A 22,422-nucleotide genomic window follows, 5' to 3' on the forward strand; every position below is an offset into this window, starting at 1 on the left:
GATCCCGGCTGGACGGCTCTGGCGGATCCCGGCTGGACGGCTCTGGCGGATCCCGGCTGGACGGCTCTGGCGGATCCCGGCTGGACGGCTCTGGCGGATCCCGGCTGGACGGCTCTGGCGGATCCTGGCTGGAAGGCTCTGGCGGATCCCGGCTGGAAGGCTCTGGCGGATCCCGGCTGGACGGCTCTGGCAGATCCCGGCTGGACGGCTCTGGCGGATCCTGGCTGGACGGCTCTGGCGGATCCTGGCTGGACGGCTCTGGCGGATCCTGGCTGGAAGGCTCTGGCGGATCCCGGCTGGAAGGCTCTGGCGGATCCCGGCTGGACGGCTCTGGCAGATCCCGGCTGGACGGCTCTGGCGGATCCTGGCTGGACGGCTCTGGCGGATCCTGGCTGGACGGCTCTGGCGGATCCTGGCTGGACGGCTCATTGCTGGCTGACGGATCTGGCTGCTCATGGCTGGCTGACGGATCTGGCTGCTCATGGATGGCTGACGGATCTGGCTGCTCATGGCTGGCTGACGGATCTGGCTGCTCATGGCTGGCGGAAGGATCTGGCTGCTCATGGCTGGCGGAAGGCTCTGGCTGATCCTGTCTGGCGGAAGGCTCTGGCTGATCCTGTCTGGCGGACGGCTCTGGCTGGACAGGGCTGACGACGCACCCCCTAGGCTCGGTGCGTTGAGCAGGGACAGGCAGAACCGCACTGGGGACACACACCCCTGGCCCTACACGGGGATCAGGAACGGGCCGAACCGGACTGGAAACACCCCCCAGTACCTCTCGCCGTGCCTCCACACTTTCCATCCCCTTCGTAACCAGTGGCCCCCTTAAACTGGCGGCCATATCTGCCAACCTCTTGCACTCCTCCGGGCCGTACACCTTCTGCCCCGACGTCGTGAGCCCCCCCCTAAAAATTTTCTGGGGGTCTCTCCTCTCGGTGGACCAGGCCTCCATAGTCCTCTCCCAACCTTCGCTCCTCTGGCTCCACCACCCGTTATCCAACTGCTGCTTGGTCTCGTTGTGGTGGGTTTTTCTGTCACGATCGCCAATGAAGTATGACCAAAGCGCAGCGTTGGGAGTGAACATGATGATTTTAATTTTGAAACACACGACAAAACAAAACACGATCCGTGACGTCCTCAGTTACACCGACTGAATAAAGAACAAAAACCCACAACCACAAGGTGAACACAGACATTTAAATATGGCTCCCAATCAGAGATAACGAGCCGACAGCTGACACTCGTTACCTCCGATTGGGAGTCACTGACCAAACATAGAACGCGAACACCTAGACACTACCCACAGTACACAACACACGGAAATCTACACACCCTGACTAAACACAAAAAGTCCTAGAACCAGAGTGTGACATTGAGATCATTGACAAGATCCTCCCGTGTAGTTCTGGGCTGATTCCTCACCGTTCTCATGATCATTGCAACTCCACGAGGTGAGATCTTGTATGGAGCCCCAGGCCGAGGGAGATTGACAGTTATGTTGTGTTTCTTCCATTTGCGAATAATTGCACCAACTGTTGTCACCTTCTCACCAAGCTGCTTGGCGATGGTCTTGTAGCCCATTCCAGCCTTGTGTAGGTCTACAATCTTGTCCCTGACATCCTTGGAGAGCTCTTTGGTCTTGGCCATGGTGGAGAGTTTGGAATCTGATTAATTGATTGCTTCTGTGGACAGCTGTCTTTTATACAGGTAACAAACTGAGATTAGGAGCACTCCCTTTAAGAGTGTGCTCCTAATCTCAGCTCGTTACCTGTATAAAAGACACCTGGGAGCCAGAAATCTTTCTGATTGAGAGGGGGTCAAATACTTATTTCCCTCATTAAAATGCAAATCAATTTATAACATTTTTGACGCGTCTTTCTGGATTTTGTTGTTGTTATTCTGTCTCTCACTGTTCAAATAAACCTACCATTAAAATTATAGACTGATCATTTCTTTGTCAGTGGGCAAACGTACAAAATCAGCAGGGGATCAAATACTTTTTTCCCTCACTGTGTATATAATGGTGTGTATAGACAGTATGGACAGTATATGAATAGAGAAGGTGTGTACAGCAGTAGTTATATAGGATGAGCCTTGACTAGAATACAGTATATACATATGAAGTGGGTAAAACAGTATGTAAACATTATTAAAGTGACCAGTTTTACAGGACTATGTACATAGGGCAGCAGTCTCTAAGGTGCAGGGTTGAGTACCGGGTGGTAGCTGGCTAGTAACAGTGACTAAAGGTCAGGGCGGAGGCCGGCTAGTGGTGACTATTTAACAGTCTGATGGCCTTGAGATAGAAGCTGTTTTTCAGTCTCTCGGTCCCAGCTTTGATGCACCTGTACTGACCTCGCCTTCTGGATGATAGCGGGGTGAACAGGCCGTGGCTCGGGTGGCTGAGGTCCTTGATGATCTTCTTGGCCTTCCTTTGACACCTGGTGCTGTAGATGTCCTGGAGGGCAGGCAGTGTGCCCTCGGTGAGGCATTGGACTGACTGCACCACCCTCTGTTGCACCATCTTCACCACACTGTCTGCGTGGATGGACCATTTAAGGCACGCAGAGGAACTTGAAGCTTTTCACCCTCTCCAATGCGGCCCCATTGTTATAGATGGGGGCGTGCTCCCTCTACGGTCTCCTGAAGTCCACGATCAGCTCCTTTGTTTTGTTGACGTTGAGGGTACTATGGTGTTGAATGCTGAGCTGTAGTCGATAAACAGCATTCTTACATAGGTATTCCTCTTGTCCAGATGGGATAGGGCAGTGTGCAGTGTGATGGCGATGGTGAATGCGTCATCCGTGGATCTGTTGGGGCGGTAAGCAAATTGTAGTGGGTCTAGGTGGAGGTGATATGATCCTTGACTAGTCTTTCAAAGCACTTCCTGATGACAGAAGTGAGTGCTACGGGGCGATAGTCATTTAGCTCAGTTACCTTCACTTTCTTGGGTACAGGAACAATTGTGGACATCTTGAAGCAAGTGGGGACAACAGACTGGGACAGGGGCATAGCCAGAAATTCGTTGGTGGGTGGGCCTTCAGAAATGTGGATGGGCTAACGGGGGTGCTGAGGAGTATTTTTTAGTTTTTGCTCAATCTGATTGGGTGGGCCTGGCAGGGCCTGCCTATGCCCCTGGACTGGGATAGGGAGATATTGAATATGTCTGTAAACACTCCAGCCAGCTGGTCTGCGCATGCTCTGAGGACGCGACTAGGGATGCCGTCTGGGCCGGCGGCCTTGCAGGGGTTAATGCTCTTAAATGTCTTAGTGACGTCGGTCAAGGAGAAGGAGAGCGCACAGCCCTTGTGAACGGTGGTGGCCCGTGTCGGCGGCACTGTGTTTTCCTCAAAGCAGGCGAAGAAGGAGCTTGTCCGGGAGCAAGACGTCGGTGTCTGCGACATGGCTGGTTTTTCCTTTTGTAATCCGTGATTGTCTGTAGACCCTGCCACATATGTCTCGTGTCTGAGCCGTTGAATTGCGACTCCACTTTGTCTCTATACTGATGTTTTGCCTGTTTGATTGTTTTACGGAGTGCATAGCTGGACTGTTTGTACTTGTCCATGTTCCCAGCACTTTCAGTTTTGTGTGAATGCTGCCATCTATCCATGTTTTTTGGTTTGGATGAATTCTAATCGTCACAGTGGGAACAACATCCTCTATGCATTTCCTGATGAACTCAGTCACCGAGTCAGTGTATACATCGACAGACATGGCTGGCCTGTTCCTAGCTCCTAGACCATTTTTGCAGTATTATAATTGTTTTGTTTTATTTCTTGCACCATTACCTACAGCTGAAAATAACTTGGATATTAGATTGGTGTTCACTCACCAGCATTTCTACCAGAAATTAGACTTTCCTGAATTGGATTCTTTGTTCGTATCCCCCGAGGCATTTCCACTCATCCACTCATCCACTCATCCACTCATCCACTCATCCACTCATCCCAGGAGATACCCCAGGAGATAACCAAGAGATACCCCAGATACCCCAGGAAATACTCCAGATACCCCAGATACCCAAAGAGATAACCAGGAGATACCGTAGGAGATACCCAAGGGGCTTAGTCCAAACCACATGCCATACTGGAAGGTTTTTAGGGGTTAGAAAAATCTATAATATTGTCCACCAGTCAACTCTCTCTGTAGCAATTAGCCTGGGGACGTGGTTTGGGTGTAATGGGATGTTTTCTGGGGTTAGGGTGTTATAGGGTGTCCTGGGCTAATTGCTACGAGGAGCCAAGATCCCCCCTCTTCCACCACTCCCTCCATCCCTCCCTCCCTCAGTTCCCCCACAGGTTTTCCCAGGCCTCTGACTGCCTCATTCTGTCCCACAATGGGATTACGCCGGGCTGGGGGGAAAGGGGGAAGGAGGGAGGAGGGAGGATCCCTGATCACATCAGAGACGCTTACAGGGTTCCATGATGTCTTACCAAAACTCCCAAGCTCCCCTAATCATCAGAACCAGGGAGACCGGGTGAGAGGAAACGGGGTGGTGGAGGGGAGAGAACAGGGGGTGGTGGAGGGGAGAGAACAGGGGGTGGTGGAGGGGAGAGAACAGGGGGTGGTGGAGGGGAGAGAACAGGGGGTGGTGGAGGAGAGAGAGAACAGGGGGTGGTAGAGGGGAGAGAACAGGGGGTGGTGGAGGAGAGAGAGAACAGGGGGTGGTGGAGGGGAGAGAGAACAGGGGGTGGTGGAGGAGAGAGAGAACAGGGGGTGGTGGAGGGGAGAGAGAACAGGGGGTGGTGGAGGAGAGAGAGAACAGGGGGTGGTGGAGGAGAGAGAGAACAGGGGGTGGTGGAGGGGAGAGAACAGGGGGTGGTGGAGGGGAGAGAGAACAGGGGGTGGTGGAGGAGAGAGAGAACAGGGGGTGGTGGAGGAGAGAGAGAACAGGGGGTGGTGGAGGAGAGAGAGAACAGGGGGTGGTGGAGGGGAGAGAGAACAGGGGGTGGTGGAGGGGAGAGAGAACAGGGGGTGGTGGAGGGGAGAGAGAACAGGGGGTGGTGGAGGGGAGAGAGAACAGGGGGTGGTGGAGGGGAGAGAGAACAGGGGGTGGTGGAGGGGAGAGAGAACAGGGGGTGGTGGAGGGGAGAGAGAACAGGGGGTGGTGGAGGGGAGAGAGAACAGGGGGTGGTGGAGGGGAGAGAGAACAGGGGGTGGTGGAGGAGAGAGAGAACAGGGGGTGGTGGAGGGGAGAGAGAACAGGGGGTGGTGGAGGGGAGAGAGAACAGGGGGTGGTGGAGGGGAGAGAGAACAGGGGGTGGTGGAGGGGAGAGAGAACAGGGGGTGGTGGAGGGGAGAGAGAACAGGGGGTGGTGGAGGGGAGAGAGAACAGGGGGTGGTGGAGGGGAGAGAGAACAGGGGGTGGTGGAGGAGAGAGAGAACAGGGGGTGGTGGAGGGGAGAGAGAACAGGGGGTGGTGGAGGGGAGAGAGAACAGGGGGTGGTGGAGGGGAGAGAGAACAGGGGGTGGTGGAGGGGAGAGAGAACAGGGGGTGGAGAGAGAGAACAGGGGGTGGTGGTGGAGAGAGAGAACAGGGGGTGGTGGAGGAGAGAGAGAACAGGGGGTGGTGGAGGGGAGAGAGAACAGGGGGTGGTGGAGGGGAGAGAACAGGGGGTGGTGGAGGGGAGAGAGAACAGGGGGTGGTGGAGGGGAGAGAGAACAGGGGGTGGTGGAGGAGAGAGAGAACAGGGGGTGGTGGAGGGGAGAGAGAACAGGGGGTGGTGGAGGGGAGAGAGAACAGGGGGTGGTGGAGGGGAGAGAGTAAAGTAGGATGACTAGGGAGAGATGGCAGGAGGTGGTATAGGGAGGGAGTGGTATGGCAGGAGGTGGTATAGGGAGGGAGGGAGTGGAGAGACAGAGGAGAGACAGAGGAGAGATAGTGGAGAGACAGAGTAGAGACAGTGGAGAGACAGTGGAGAGACAGATCATGGAGAGACAGTGGAGAGATAGTGGAGAGACAGTGGAAAGACAGTGGAGAGACAGAGGAGAGACAGTGGAGAGACAGAGGAGAGACAGTGGAGAGACAGTGGAGAGGCAGATCATGGAGAGACAGTGGAGAGATAGTAGAGAGACAGTGGAAAGACAGAGGAGAGACAGTGGAGAGACAGTGGAGAGACAGAGGAGAGACAGTGGAGAGACAGTGGAGAGACAGATCATGGAGAGACAGTGGAGAGATAGTGGAGAGACAGTGGAGAGACAGAGGAGAGACAGTGGAGAGACAGTGGAGAGGCAGATCATGGAGAGACAGTGGAGAGATAGTAGAGAGACAGTGGAGAGACAGAGGAGAGACAGTGGAGAGACAGAGGAGAAACAGTGGAGAGACAGTGGAGAGACAGATCATGGAGAGACAGTGGTGAGACAGTGGAGCGACAGACGAGAGACAGAGGAGAAACAGTGGAGAGACAGTGGAGAGACAGTGGAGAGACAGTGGAGAGACAGTGGAGAGACAGAGGAGAGACAGAGGAGAGACAGAGGAGAGACAGTGGAGAGACAGAGGAGAGACAGAGGAGAGACAGACGAGAGACAGAGGAGAGACAGAGGAGAGACAGAGGAGAGACAGAGGAGAGATAGTGGAGAGACAGAGGAGAGACAGAGCATGGAGAGACAGAGCATGGAGAGACAGAGGAGAGACAGAGGAGAGACAGAGGAGAGACAGAGCATGGAGAGACAGATCATGGAGAGACAGAGGAGAGACAGAGGAGAGACAGAGGAGAGACAGAGCATGGAGAGACAGAGCATGGAGAGACAGTGGAGAGACAGAGGAGAGACAGAGCATGGAGAGACAGATCATGGAGAGACAGTGGAGAGACAGGGGGTAACACAAGGCACACAGGAAAATATCCCGGCAATACAAAATTCACAGAGCTCCACCGAGCTTCACTATCCTCCACAATAAACCATCATACACAAAGACAAGGGGGGCAGAGGGAACACTTATACAGGTACTGATGAGGGGATATGAACCAGGTGTGTGTAATAAACAAGACAAAACAAATGGAATGATGAGATGAGGAGCGGCAGTGGCTAGAAGGCCGGTGACGTTGACCGGCGAAGCCTGCCCGAACAAGGAGAGGAGGCAGCTTCGGAGGAAGTCGTGACACCATGGTTTCCTAGTCCGCTTAGATCTTAGGGAAATCTTAACACTACAGCGAATACAATTACATTCTAGACGATTCTGTGCTTCCAACTTTGTGGCAACAGTTTGGGGAAGGCCCTTTCCTGTTTCAGCATGACAATGCCCCCGTGCACAAAGTGAGGTCCATACAGAAATGGTTTGTCGAGATCGGTGTGGAAGACCATGACTGGCCTACACAGAGCCCTGACCTCAACCCCATCGAACACCTTTGGGATGAATTGGAACGCCGACTGCAAGCCAGGCCTAATCGCCAAACATCAGTGCCCGACCCCACTAATGCTCTTGTGGCTGAATGGAAGCAAGTCCCCGCAGCAATGTTCCAACATCTAGTGGAAAGCCTTCCCAGAAGAGTGGAGGCTGTTATAGCAGCAAAGGGGGGACCAGCTCCATATTAATGGCCATGATTTTGGAATGAGATGTTCGACGAGCAGGTGTCCACATACTTTTGGAAATGTAGTGTATTTCCCTCCGTTTACACAGACACATAAAGAATTCGAAAACGAATCCAATTTTGATAAACTCCCATATCTACTGGGTGAAATACCACAGTGTGCCATCACAGCAGCAAGATTTGTGACCTGTAACCAAAAGAAAAGGGCAACCAGTGAAGAACAAACACCATTGTAAATACAAACCATATTTATGTTTATTTATTTTCCCTTTTGTACTTTAACACATTGTTACAGCACTGTACAGAGACATAATATAACATTTGAAATATATATTATTATGAAAGTTGTGTGAGTGTAATGTTTACTGTTAATTTCGGATTTTTTATTTCACTCTTGTTTATTCTCTATTTCACTTGCTTTGGCAATGTTAACACATGTTTCCCATGCCAATAAAGCCCTTTGGAGAGAGAGAGAGACTAAACTATAGGGACTGATATCTTCAATAATGCCTAGGATTTAGATCAAATAGTCTCAACCTGGTATAGAAATAAAATAATGATTATTATTGCTCTGCATTTCAAGTTTATATTATCTAGAATAGACAGTGTTTCCTAAAATTAGGACAAACGCTGATATGCTTTGTTTAATATCTCTAGAATTCCACCTAACGAAAAATAGAAATTAATAATTAAATAATTATTCTAGCAACTCAGCGTCTTTGCCATCCATCAGTTTGACTCACAAACGTTCAATTAAAAGTTATGTAGCCTGAGAGTAGATTTTCTCGCAACCTCTCCTTTAATGTGTTGTCAGGGATATGATTGTTTTAAAACAGTACTGGGATAAGGAATGGACACACAAGATTTAGAAAATAGATTTATTGAATATGTCAATCAAAATATACAAACATTGATTTCACAAAAAGAGACTCTCATAGGAGCAATAAAGTAAGAAACATCGTTTAAATATAGAAGCTATACATCTATTAATTAAATATTTATACAGTAAGGGGTGGTGTAGTTCTCTGCCCCGTGTCTTCAGCGGTGTATACAGATGTCTGGTTCTGTGGTCCAAGACCGGTCTGCAGTGGCCAGGGAGCCCGTCTATATCCACATCTTATCCGTCTGAGAAGTCGATCTCCTCATCCTCCTCCTCCAGACCCTGAGAACCAGGACTCTTCACCGGGGCGGCCAGGCCCAGTTTGACCAGCTTGGCCTGCTGCTGCTCCAGACTCTGCTTGCGCCATTTGATGCGTCGATTCTGGAACCAGACTTTAACCTGAAAATAAGAAAATGAATGTTTGGTTTTAAGGAATTTTTTTTTTTTAACGTTATAAACGTCAGTGCCAATCGTATTATCATTCTCATTCTATAAAAAAAACAAACAAAAAAACTATTAAGTTGGGCCTTTGCTTTGGTTCAAAGAAAGTTTGCAGTTTGAGTTGGAATCTGGTTTGTACCTGAGCCTCTGTGAGCTGCAGAGCCGACGCCAGAAGAAACCTCTCTGAGCCGACCATGTACTGCTGCCGGGCAAACTCCTTCTCCAGCCGGTCCAACTGCTCGTTGGTGAAGCTGGTGCGCATCCGCTTGGATTTCCCTCCCTTGTGTTTGAATGAGTGGGACATTGACAGACCTGTTTCTGTGAAGGAGAGAGATTGACAACAGTTTAAAACCATGTCGTGCTTTTCTTTAGGCCATTGTGTTTAGTTTGGATCATGGAATAAGTTAGAATGGCACGTTAGATTGACATTTACCGTGTGCGTAAAAGGCCCCATGGCATGACGCGTGGTGGGAGAACGGCGGACAGCAGTAGACAGAGTATCCGGGTTGTGTGTGACTGTGCATCGGCGTGTGCAGCATGTTGGGTGAGTAGAGGTACTGTGGCAGCGCTGAGTTCATCTGGGTCTGGAAGGGGTGTAGTGGCGCTGTCGGTTGGTATTTGAGTCTACAGTGAATGGGACTCGTCCGGTCTATGTGTGTCTCCGCCGGCTTGGCGAGCAGGGCGTCAATGGTGAAGGATTTCCCGCTGGCAGGCTTGGTCGCCGCTGCGCACTGGCTGCTGCTGTGCTGTGGATAGAGTGAAGCGTAATGGCGCATGGCGGAGTACCCGTACGCTCCCACTCCTGTTGGTCTGTTCGATACTTGCATGTTGTCAGTCGTGACGGAAAAGGAAAATAAAGTTGATGTATGTCCAAGGTAGGCTGTTTCTCCCGGTGCAGCGAGGAGATGAGTACTGCTCCCAACTGAAATAGATCCCCCTTTATACCCTTCCCCGGACCTCGAGGTGTCAACAGCCCCCCAGCGGGCCTTTGTCTTTCTAAGTAGCAGATGAGAGGAACGAGCATCCCTACAACCTATCCAATTCATTGATGGAGTAGTACAAGCTGGGATTGTCAAATACCCTAATAGGACAAGACCCAGCACTGTGGGGGTGGGTAGGGGATCTCAGAAGGTTTAGTGGGATACAAATTCTTGCGTGGATCTGAGCTCCGAATGTAATCATTACCGCTGGGAAGGCCTTGATGTCACCAAATCATCTTATTTGGTCCCTTTTAAATCAAAGCTAGCCGACAGATGCTCTAAGCAGCGGAACAAATAGCTTCACAATTGGAGGGCGACTTTAAAAAAAAAGCTGTAACATTAAAATCACATTGTAGACAAGTCTGATGCTCAATTGAATTATAGGTAACAATGTCAGGACTTTATTCAGGTTTCGTTTTGATTGAAGAAATTGAAGTTTTTCCTAAGAGTTTGGAGAAAATGATACGTTTAATTGTGTACATTAGTTGCATTATATAGGTGTGTGATTTAGCCGATCAAGCGCCAATCAGGTGTTTTCAGGCTTGTATAGGCCTATGATTTGTATTCCCACTGATGAGCACTGGACTGAATCAAAATAAAGGCCTTATGAAATAAAGAATAATATACTCTTTTTTAATTTTTTTATAGCTATTTTCCTGAAACTAAGTGTTGGCTATCTACGTAAACAAACTATTCACTCTCGCTCCTGAAACTAATTATAATTATATAAAGATTGGTCGTTGTCCAAAGTGTGTCTTTTTACAGTTGTAGTGTCACATTAAAATGGAATTACTAGTGGGGCATCGCACGAGGCGTCAGATTCACCAGGTCCGGTGCGCTAACTGCTACGTCACTGATCGCAGACAGCGCGTTAATCCACGGTTTGATCTCTTCATCAAAACACAGAACGGTGACAGAGAGGCTTCTCTGGGTTGTGCGTAATAACCGTTAACTTGTATATAACAGTTACCACACAATTTTAATTATTCACTCTCATAGTAACTTATTTATTACATCTTTCGAAATCCATTGTAGTGATGAAAGAATCCATTATAGCCTACAACCTTATATGACATATTTGGGCTGGGTTGACAGGAAATGCCGAAAAGAGAGCAGCTCCCCATTATTGGTTCTTCATTAGAGACTTAAAAGCGTCAGATGAAAAGCATCGCGGCTTCTTTAAAGGAAGTGATTTGCTTTCATACACTACTTTAGGACAAAGGCTCCTCTTTCAACCTGGGATTATGACCAGCTCTGCAAACTCCACCAGCTCGCTTCTATCATTTTGGAAGCAGCGGAGAGCGTCACTGTGAACTTTAAATAACAGTTAAAACACATTTGAACAGTGAAGAGAACCGTTAGTCACGTTGACTTCAGAGCCATTGTATTTATTCTATGTAGCTGACACTGTGATGCCTAATGAACAAGGCAAACAGCGGGTTTGTCGACTCGGCCTGAACAATGAAACAGTCTTCTGATGGGTCACCGGCCAGACCACCCACCCCAGCGTAGTTTTCACACTAGTGGAGTCCAGAACATCTGGATCACTGTTTACTTAACCTTCATGGGCCTGAGAAAGTAGCATCAACTCCTCACACAGGCTTTTTATCACTAATCACAATGATCTCAATGTCACTCAACTTCAGAATTGATCGTTGGTTAGACCGAGTAGACACCAGTCCTGTCCACTCAACTGATGGGCAACTAGAGTCACTCCAGTGGGGAGTGTGAGTGGGGACAGTGATGATAACAGTTTGGGATTAGTATGGTCATATGAAGATAATATCTGATATTGTTTGATGTAAAATGGGTTATGGTTCCTATAGGCTAGTGCCAACTCAGAGAGGAGCTACTGTAGTGGTGTTTGTGTATTGGAGCCAGACAGGAAATACACTCTGGCCCATTGTTCAAGGGGCCTCTTTTCATAGTCATGGCCAGGGGACGGCCTTAACCACCTAGACTCTGACACCCTTAACCACCTAAACGCCCTTAACCACCTAAACTCTGACACCCTTAACCACCTAAACTCTGACACCCTTTACCACCTAAACTCTGACACCCTTTACCACCTAAATCTGACACCCTTTACCACCTAAACGCCCTTAACCACCTAAACTCTGACACCCTTAACTGCCTAAACCCTGACACCCTTAACCACCTAAACTCTGACACCCTTTACCACCTAAATCTGACACCCTTTACCACCTAAACTCTGACACCCTTAACTGCCTAAACTCTGACACCCTTAACCACCTAAACGCCCTTAACGGCCTAAACTCTGACACCCTTAACCACCTAAACTCTGACACCCTTAACCACCTAAACTCTGACACCCTTAACCACCTAAACTCTGACACCCTTAACCACCTAAACTCTGACACCCTTTACCACCTAAACTCTGACACCCTTTACCACCTAAACTCTGACACCCTTAACTGCCTAAACTCTGACACCCTTAACCACCTAAACTCTGACACCCTTTACCACCTAAACTCTGACACCCTTTACCACCTAAACTCTGACACCCTTAACCACCTAAACTCTGACACCCTTTACCACCTAAACTCTGACACCCTTAACCACCTAAACTCTGACACCCTTAACCACCTAAACTCTGACACCCTTAACCACCTAAACTCTGACACCCTTTACCACCTAAACTCTGACACCCTTTACCACCTAAACTCTGACACCCTTAACTGCCTAAACTCTGACACCCTTAACCACCTAAACTCTGACACCCTTTACCACCTAAACTCTGACACCCTTAACCACCTAAACTCTGACACCCTTAACGGCCTAAACTCTGACACCCTTAACCACCTAAACTCTGACACCCTTTACCACCTAAACTCTGACACCCTTAACCACCTAAACTCTGACACCCTTAACCACCTAAACGCCCTTAACCACCTAAACTCTGACACCCTTAACCACCTAAACTCTGACACCCTTAACCACCTAAACGCCCTTAACCACCTAAACTCTGACACCCTTTACCACCTAAACTCTGACACCCTTTACCACCTAAACTCTGACACCCTTTACCACCTAAACTCTGACGCCCTTAACTGCCTAAACTCTGACACCCTTTACCACCTAAACTCTGACACCCTTTACCACCTAAACTCTGACACCCTTAACGGCCTAAACTCTGACACCCTTTACCTATTAACTGTTTCCATCACCTTTTATGGCATGCGTTTGTGTTTTGTGGACTATATTTCTCTTTCATTTTCAACTGCTCAGGTGAAAGGCAGCTGTATACGTGGAATGACAACCAGTAGGCTCATCCACAATTGACACATGATTGAATGAGAAAGCCCAGAGAGACACTCTGAAGAGAAAGCCCAGAGAGGCACTCTGAAGAGAAAGCCCAGAGAGACACTCTGAAGAGAAAGACCAGAGAGACACTCTGAAGAGAAAGCCCAGAGAGACACTCTGAAGAGAAAGCCCAGAGAGACACTCTGAAGAGAAAGACCAGAGAGACACTCTGAAGAGAAAGCCCAGAGAGACACTCTGAAGAGAAAGACCAGAGAGACACTCTGAAGAGAAAGCCCAGAGAGACACTCTGAAGAGAAAGCCCAGAGAGACACTCTGAAGAGAAAGACCAGAGAGACACTCTGAAGAGAAAGCCCAGAGAGACACTCTGAAGAGAAAGCCCAGAGAGGCACTCTGAAGAGAAAGCCCAGAGAGACACTCTGAAGAGAAAGCCCAGAGAGACACTCTGAAGAGAAAGCCCAGAGAGGCACTCTGAAGAGAAAGCCAAGAGGCACTCTGAAGAGAAAGACCAGAGAGACTCTGAAGAGAAAGCCCAGAGGCACTCTGAAGCACTGTCATCATTATTATCACAGTGCTGAAAGGGGCTGCTTTTGGCGCCTGATCGACACATTTAGCAGCCACTGTAACCATGCCCTTTCTAGTCTATCACACACCTATCACTAACCATCACTAATGAGTTTATGAAGCCATTATAGAATGCCTCAGTGTCCAGCCTCTGTCACCTAGATGCTGCTGCTGCCACTGGGTCGTTGTGCTAGGACAATAAGGAGCAATGGGCCTCAGGACTCAACTTGACTATGAATGGGGCTGGAATGAATGGACAGGTATGGTCCGTCTGGCTCCAATCCACAACTAGACCCAGACCCTGGCTCAGGCCAAGTCCTGGACCCCGGTTGTAGAAAGGACCACCGACCCTGTCTTTTATTTATTTATTTCACCTTTATTTAACCAGGTAAGCCAGTTGAGAACAAGTTCTCATTTACAACTGCGACCTGGCCAAGATAAAGCAAAGCAGTGCGATAAAAACAACAACACAGAGTTACATATGGGGTAAAACAAAACATACAGTCAAAAATACAACAGAAAATCTATATACAGTGTGTGCAAATGTAGCAAGTTATGGAGGTAAGGCTCTGTCGCAGCCGGCCGCGACCGGGAGACCCATTGGGCAGCGCACAATTGGCCCAGCGTCGTCCAGGGTAGGGGAGGGAATGGCCGGCAGGGATGTCGCTCAGTTGATAGAGCATGGCGTTTGCAACGCCAGGGTTGTGGGTTCATTTCCCACGGGGGACCAGTATGAAAAAAAAAAAAAATATATATATATGTATTCACTAACTGTAAGTCGCTCTGGATAAGAGCATCTGCTAAATGACTAAAATGTAAAATGTAAATGTAATAAATAGGCCATAGTGCAAAATAATTACAATTAGTATTAACACTGGAATGATAGAGATGAGATGATGTGCAAATAGAGAAACTGGGGTGCAAATGAGCAAAAATAAATAACAATATGGGGATGAGGTAGTTGGGTGGGCTAATTACAGGTGCAGTGATCGGTAAGGTGCAGTGATCGGTAAGGTGCAGTGGTCGGTAAGGTGCAGTGGTCAGTAAGGTGCAGTGGTCGGTAAGGTGCAGTGATCGGTAAGGTGCAGTGGTCGGTAAGGTGCAGTGGTCGGTCAGGTGCAGTGGTCGGTCAGGTGCAGTGATCGGTAAGGTGCAGTGATCGGTAAGGTGCAGTGATCGGTAAGGTGCAGTGATCGGTCAGGTGCAGTGATCGGTAAGGTGCAGTGGTCGGTAAGGTGCAGTGATCGGTCAGGTGCAGTGATCGGTAAGGTGCAGTGATCGGTAAGGTGCAGTGATCGGTAAGGTGCAGTGATCGGTAAGGTGCGGTGGTCGGTAAGGTGCAGTGGTCGGTAAGGTGCAGTGGTCGGTAAGGTGCAGTGATCGGTAAGGTGCAGTGATCGGTAAGGTGCAGTGATCGGTAAGGTGCTCTGACAACTGACGCTTAAAGTTAGTGAAGGAGAATATAATAGAACACACCTTTTAATTTGATATGTGTAATGATGTGTAATGATGTGTAATGATGTGTAATGATGTGTGATGATGTGTGATGATGTGTAATGATGTGTGATGATGTGTGATGATGTGTAATGATGTGTAATGATGTGTGATGATGTGTGATGATGTGTAATGATGTGTGATGATGTGTGATGATGTGTAATGATGTGTAATGATGTGTGATGATGTGTGATGATGTGTAATGATGTGTAATGATGTGTAATGAATGCATTGGGAATCTTCTCTCCTCACCTGTCAGCTTTGATAACACCTGATTTGAGGGTCAGCCATGACGCCTGCACAAGGTTATTGTTAACATGTCTTTGAGCTGGATCATGTGATGTGTCTTTGAGCTGGATCATGTGATGTGTCTTTGAGCTGGATCATGTGATATGTAATGACAGCTGGTCTGGTAAACTGAAACCTTGAATGTGAAACTCTACACCTTTTCCGTCTGTCATGCAAGATGTATGGTTGAACCAGCGAGACATAAGTTGTAATAAACTGTCATTACATTTTGGTGATGACAAAACGCTGTGTGTTTGACTTTGTGGAACTGTGAACTGTGGCTAGGGCTTGAGATGAGCAGTTTTATATTCCTAGAATAAAATGCATGTTTAGATACGTAGCCACTGCCTACATTTTTGTCCAAGCCTGAAGAACACTAATGGTATTTGACTTTTGTGTGTTAGTGATACAAACATTACATTTACATTTTCGTCATTTAGCAGACGCTCTTATCCAGAGCGACTTACAAATTGGTGCGTTCACCTTATGATAGCCAGTGGGATAACCACTTTATAATATTTCTTAATTTTTTTTTGGGGGGGTGGGGTAGAAGGATTACTTTATCCTATCCCAGGTATTCCTTAAAGAGGTTGGGTAACAATAGTGCAATGGAATCTAACATGTTCTTACATGTAAAGGTCATAGCAGGAGTATGTCAGACAGGTAGTTATGTACTCACCATGGTTAACATATTTAACCAGGTTTATCAAGGTGTAGCTAAATGGGATATGGTTAACATATTTAACCAGGTTTATCAAGGTGTAGCTAAATGGGATATGGTTAACATATTTAACCAGGTTTATCAAGGTGTAGCTAAATGGGATATGGTTAACATATTTAACCAGGTTTATCAAGGTGTAGCTAAATGGGATATGGTTAACACATTTAACCAGGTTTATCAAGGTGTAGCTAAATGGGATATGGTTAACACATTTAACCAGGTTTATCAAGGTGTAGCTAAATGGGATATGGTTAACATATTTAACCAGGTTTATCAAGGTGTAGCTAAATGGGATATGGTTAACATATTTAACCAGGTTTATCAAGGTGTAGCTAAATGGGATATGGTTAACATATTTAACCAGGTTTATCAAGGTGTAGCTAAATGGGATATGGTTAACATATTTAACCAGGTATATCAAGGTGTAGCTAAATGGGATATGGTTAACATATTTAACCAGGTATATCAAGGTGTAGCTAAATGGGATATGGTTAACATATTTAACCAGGTTTATCAAGGTGTAGCTAAATGGGATATGGTTAACATATTTAACCAGGTTTATCAAGGTGTAGCTAAATGGGATATGGTTAACATATTTAACCAGGTTTATCAAGGTGTAGCTAAATGGGATATGGTTAACATATTTAACCAGGTTTATCAAGGTGTAGCTAAATGGGATATGGTTAACATATTTAACCAGGTTTATCAAGGTGTAGCTAAATGGGATATGGTTAACATATTTAACCAGGGCCTATTCACAGTGCTGCTGGTTATGGGGCCTATTCACAGTGCTGCTGGTTATGTTGCCTATTCACAGTGCTGCTGGTTATGGAGCCTATTCACAGTGCTGCGGGGCCTATTCACAGTGCTGCTAGTTATGGGGCCTATTCACAGTGCTGCTGGTTATGGGGCCTATTCACAGTGCTGCTGGTTATGGGGCCTATTCACAGTGCTGCTGGTTATGGGGCCTATTCACAGTGCTGCGGGGCCTATTCACAGTGCTGCTGGTTATGGGGCCTATTCACAGTGCTGCTGGTTATGGGGCCTATTCACAGTGCTGCTGGTTATGGGGCCTATTCACAGTGCTGCTGGTTATGGGGCCTATTCACAGTGCTGCGGGGCCTATTCACAGTGCTGCTGGTTATGGGGCCTATTCACAGTGCTGCTGGTTATGGGGCCTATTCACAGTGCTGCTGGTTATGGGGCCTATTCACAGTGCTGCTGGTTATGGGGCCTATTCACAGTGCTGCTGGTTATGGGGCCTATTCACAGTGCTGCTGGTTATGGGGCCTATTCACAGTGCTGCTGGTTATGGGGCCTATTCACAGTGCTGCTGGTTATGTTGCCTATTCACAGTGCTGCTGGTTATGTGTGTTTCTTTGAAACACTGGCTACACTACATTTCTAACTTTTAAAGGATGAGTTTCCAGAAGCATGGGCTAAATCATGCAATGGAGCCAATGGCTTTGGTAAATGTCCATTTTTTTTGGTAAAAAAATAACTAGGTTACTCATTTCAAAGCATAGACAGATAGTTTCAAAGTAACATTACCAGGTGATCAATGACTTCCGAAGCTTCGTTTGATCACATGCTTTTTCGAACCGTGTGTTGCAAAATGCGAGATCCCACTGATTTCTCCATGGTACCGGTGCTTTCTTTGATGCAAACACAGACCTTAACAGTTTTATTTTCAGTTTATAGCACCTGAGCGATAGCTCAGCAGGTAGGGTCGGGATTTAGGATCAGACACCAGCATAGGCTCAAGATCTATGGTTGAAAAATTATTTTCTGTGAAACCATACTATCTTCCCATTGTTGTTCAAATAATTTGTTTGATTTAGTGTAGCCTATAATAATATTTTGTCTTCAGCATCCTCAATAATACCACAGATGCACAGTTTTTTAAGAAATAGTGACCCTGCAGGCAAAAATGTTCAGTAGGATGTGAACACCACTTTCTAATGATATTATGGTTGTCAATGCTCACACCTGTCCACTGCGCCACAAAGTTTAGATAAATGCAATTGGAAAACAAGTCTATATAAACATCAAACAAGCTGATAGTTATTCCTGACCAGCAGATGTTACTAATGTGCACTGTGTAATTAACCCTCCCGTTGTCCTAGGGTCAAAATGACCCGCCACTGTGTTGAACCAACTTTATTTAATTTTTATATTTTTGGGATCATTTGTGAGAAGGAGGCAGTGAGACTTTAAAGAAAGTATCACTGCCTCCTTCTCACAAATGATCCAAAAAATATACAAATTAAATAAAGTTGGTTCAACACAGTGGCGGGTCATTTTGACCCTAGGACAACGGGAGGGTTAACTGTTTTTGAAAGCCCCAAAGGGATCAGAAAGCCTGGGTTTCCCAACACTGACAATCACTGGACAGGTAACATAAACTGTTAGTGATGGGAAGATTGATACCGAAGCTTCGAAGCTCGGATGCAGTTTTCAAAGCATTACTGATCTGACACTCGTTTCAAAGTAACATTATCACAGGATCAATAGCATCTGAAGCTTTGTTTGATCACGTGGTTTTTCAAACCATGTGTTGAAAAATGTGAGATCCCACTGATTCCGCAGTGGTTCCGGTAGTTTCTTCGATTCCAAGTTGCTTTCAAACACCGACCTCTACTGGACACAGTACTTACAATATAGTACAATATAGGATTTCTTTATGTAATAACACCTGTACGCTAGCTCAGCAGGTAGAGTCGGCGACCAGAACAGGGAAAAGGGGTTGAATCCCGCCGAATGCATGTTTCTTAGAAAATCGTTTTATATGACATCATACTTTCTGCACGTTGTTGTTCAAACAATTCATTTGATTTAGGTAAGTATAAGCTTCTGTCTGAAGCATCCTAAATAATATCATAGATTCATCGTTTTTTGACAGTAAAAAAAAGGCGCGCATGATGGAAGGTGCCAACCTGTAATGGTAGCTGACAGTAGGCTGCTAGCACCCGCCATTAACCCATACCTCGACTAACCGCTGTGCCACAGAGATGTGATGAAGATCGGTTGTCAGGTAGCCTTGTGGTTAGAGGGTTGAGCCCAGTAACCATAAATTCGCTGGTTAGAACCTGTCGCTGATGAGGTCCTTCACCCATAGCTGGGGCGGCAGGTAGTTTAGTGGTTAAGAGCGTCGTGCCAGTAGCCGTAAAGGTTGCTGGTTCAAATCCCCTAGGTGATGAGCTCCTTCACCCATAGCTGGGGCGGCAGGTAGCTTAGTGGTTAAGAGCGTCGTGCCAGTAGCCGTAAAGGTTGCTGGTTCTAATCCCCGAGCCGACTAGGTGATGAGGTCCTTCACCCATAGCTGGGGCGGCAGGTAGCTTAGTGGTTAAGAGCGTCGTGCCAGTAGCCGTAAAGGTTGCTGGTTCAAATCCCCTAGGTGATGAGCTCCTTCACCCATAGCTGGGGCGGCAGGTAGCTTAGTGGTTAAGAGCGTCGTGCCAGTAGCCGTAAAGGTTGCTGGTTCTAATCCCCGAGCCGACTAGGTGATGAGGTCCTTCACCCATAGCTGGGGCGGCAGGTAGCTTAGTGGTTAAGAGCGTCGTGCCAGTAGCCGTAAAGGTTGCTTGTTCAAATCCCCTAGGTGATGAGCTCCTTCACCCATAGCTGGGGCGGCAGGTAGCTTAGTGGTTAAGAGCGTTGTGCCAGTAACCGTAAAGGTTGCTGGTTCTAATCCCCGAGCCGACTAGGTGATGAGGTCCTTCACCCATAGCTGGGGCGGCAGGTAGCTTAGTGGTTAAGAGCGTTGTGCCAGTAACCGTAAAGGTTGCTGGTTCTAATCCCCGAGCCGACTAGGTGATGAGGTCCTTCACGCATAGCTCCAGGGTCCGTACTACTATGCAGCCCTACAAAGGCAAAACACATTAACTATAAATTTGGTCAAAAATCTTTGATCTGTTGGAATGGTCAGGTATCTTATGAATGTGGTATTTAGTTTCCTGACACAAAAAACAAGCCAGTTGATCAGAATGTGTAATGGAGTATCAGAAATTGATGTCTGTCTAGACAGAAAAATACATTTTGTTGTGTTACAGCCTGATTTTAAAATTGATTAAAATTAGATTTTTTTTCACTGGCATACACCGTAATGTCGAAGGGGCCCGAGTGGTGCAGTGGTCTAAGGCACTGCATCGCAGTGCTAGCTGTGCCACTAGAGATCCTGGTTTGAATCTGTCGTATCCGGCCGCGACTGGGAGACCCATTGGGCGGGTCACAATTGGCCCAGCGTCGTCTAGGGTAGGGGAGGGAGTGGCCGGCAGGGATGTAGCTCAGTTGGTAGAGCATGGCGTTTGCAACGCCAGGGTTGTGGGTTTGTTTCCCACGGGGGGCCAGTATGAAAAATTAAATAATGTAACTCACTAACTGTACGTTTCTCTGGATAAGAGCGTCTGCTAAATGACTAAAAAGCTGAAATTTCTTGAGTAAGTAAGTATTCAACCCCTTTGTTATGTCAAGCCTAAATAAGTTCAGGAGTAAAACGTTGCTTAACAAGTCACATAGTAAGTTGCATGGACTCACTCTGTGTGCAATAATAGTGTTTAACATGGTTTTTGAATAACTACCTCATCTCTGTACCCCACGCATACATTATCTGTAAGGTCACACATACAATTACAGTGCCTTGCAAAAGTATTCATCCCCCTTGGTGTTTTCCCTATTTTGTTGCATTACAACCTGTAATTTAACTGGATTTTTATTTGGATTTCATGTAATGGATATACACAAAATAGTCCAAATTGGTGAAGTGAAATTTAAAAAATAACTTGTTTCAGATTTTTTTTTTTTTTTTTTAAATAACGGAAAAGTGGTGCTTGCATATGTATTCACCCCCTTTGCTATGAAGCACCTAAATAAGATCTGGTGCAACCAATTACCTTCAGAAGTCACATAATTAGTTAAATAAAGTCCACCTGTGTGCAATCTAAGTGTCACATGATCTCAGTATATATACACCTGTTCTGAAAGGCCCCAGAGTCTGCAACACCACTAAGCAAGGGGCACCACCAAGCAAGCGGCACCATGAAGACCAAGGAGCTCTCCAAACAGGTCAGGGACAAAGTTGTGGAGAAGTACAGATCAGGGTTGGGTTATAAAACAATATCCGAAACTTTGAACATCCCACGGAGCACCATTAAATCCATTATAAAAAAATTGAAAGAATATGGCACCACAACAAACCTGCCAAGAGAGGGCCGCCCACCAAAACTCACGGACCAGGCAAGGAGGGCATTAATCAGAGAGGCAACAAAGAGACCAAAGATAACCCTGAAGGAGCTGCAAAGCTCAACAGCGGAGATTGGAGTATCTGTCCATAGGACCACTTTACACTCCACAGAGCTGGGCTTTACGGAAGAGTGGCCAGAAAAAAAGCCATTGCTTAAAGAAAAAAATAAGCAAACACGTTTGGTGTTCGCCAAAAGGCATGTGGGAGACTCCCCAAACATATGGAAGAAGGAACTCTGGTCAGATGAGACTAAAACTGAGCTTTTTGGCCATCAAGGAAAACGCTATGTCTGGCGCAAACCCAACACCTCTCATCACCCCGAGAACACCATCCGCACAGTGAAGCAAGGTGGTGGCAGCATCATGCTGTGGGGATGTTTTTCATTGGCAGGGACTGGGAAACTGGTCAGAATTGAAGGAATGATGGATGGCGCTAAATACAGGGAAATTCTTGAGGGAAACCTGTTTCAGTCTTCCAGAGATTTGAGACTGTGATGGAGGTTCACCTTCCAGCAGGACAATGACCCTAAGCATACTGCTAAAGCAACACTCGAGTGGTTTAAGGGGAAACATTTAAATGTCTTGGAATGGCCTAGTCAATGCCCAGACCTCAATCCAATTGAGAATCTGTGGTATGACTTAAAGATTGCTGTACACCAGCGGAACCCATCCAACTTGAAGGAGCTGGAGCAGTTTTGCCTTGAAGAATGGGAAAAAATCCCAGTGGCTAGATGTGCCAAGCTTATAGAGACAGACCCCAAGAGACTTGTAGCTGTAATTTCTGCAAAAGGTGGCTCTACAAAGTATTGACTTTGGGGGGGTGAATAGCTATGCACGCTCAAGTATTCTGTTTTTTAAAATCTTATTTCTTGTTTGTTTCACAAGAAAAAATATTTTGCATCTTCAAAGTGGTAGGCATGTTGTGTAAATCAAATGATACAACCCCCCCAAAAATCCATTTTAATTCCAGGTTGTAAGGCAACAAAATAGGAAAAATGCCAA

General features: G+C 47.0%; 1 protein-coding gene across 1 annotated transcript; it reads right to left on the reverse strand.

Moving 5' to 3' along the window:
• Positions 1-8,646: 8,646 nt before the first annotated feature.
• noto (notochord homeobox) lies at positions 8,647-9,677 on the reverse strand (the record flags this gene model as incomplete). The annotated part of the gene is made up of 3 exons (XM_084181474.1): positions 8,647-8,808; positions 8,990-9,168; positions 9,284-9,677. 3 exons carry the CDS (start codon positions 9,675-9,677, stop codon positions 8,647-8,649), a joined length of 735 nt encoding a protein of 244 aa, XP_084037600.1.
• Positions 9,678-22,422: the final 12,745 nt, after the last annotated feature.

Source organism: Coregonus lavaretus (assembly GCF_964263955.1).
Source record: "Coregonus lavaretus genome assembly, chromosome: 18".
NCBI lineage: Eukaryota > Metazoa > Chordata > Actinopteri > Salmoniformes > Salmonidae > Coregonus > Coregonus lavaretus.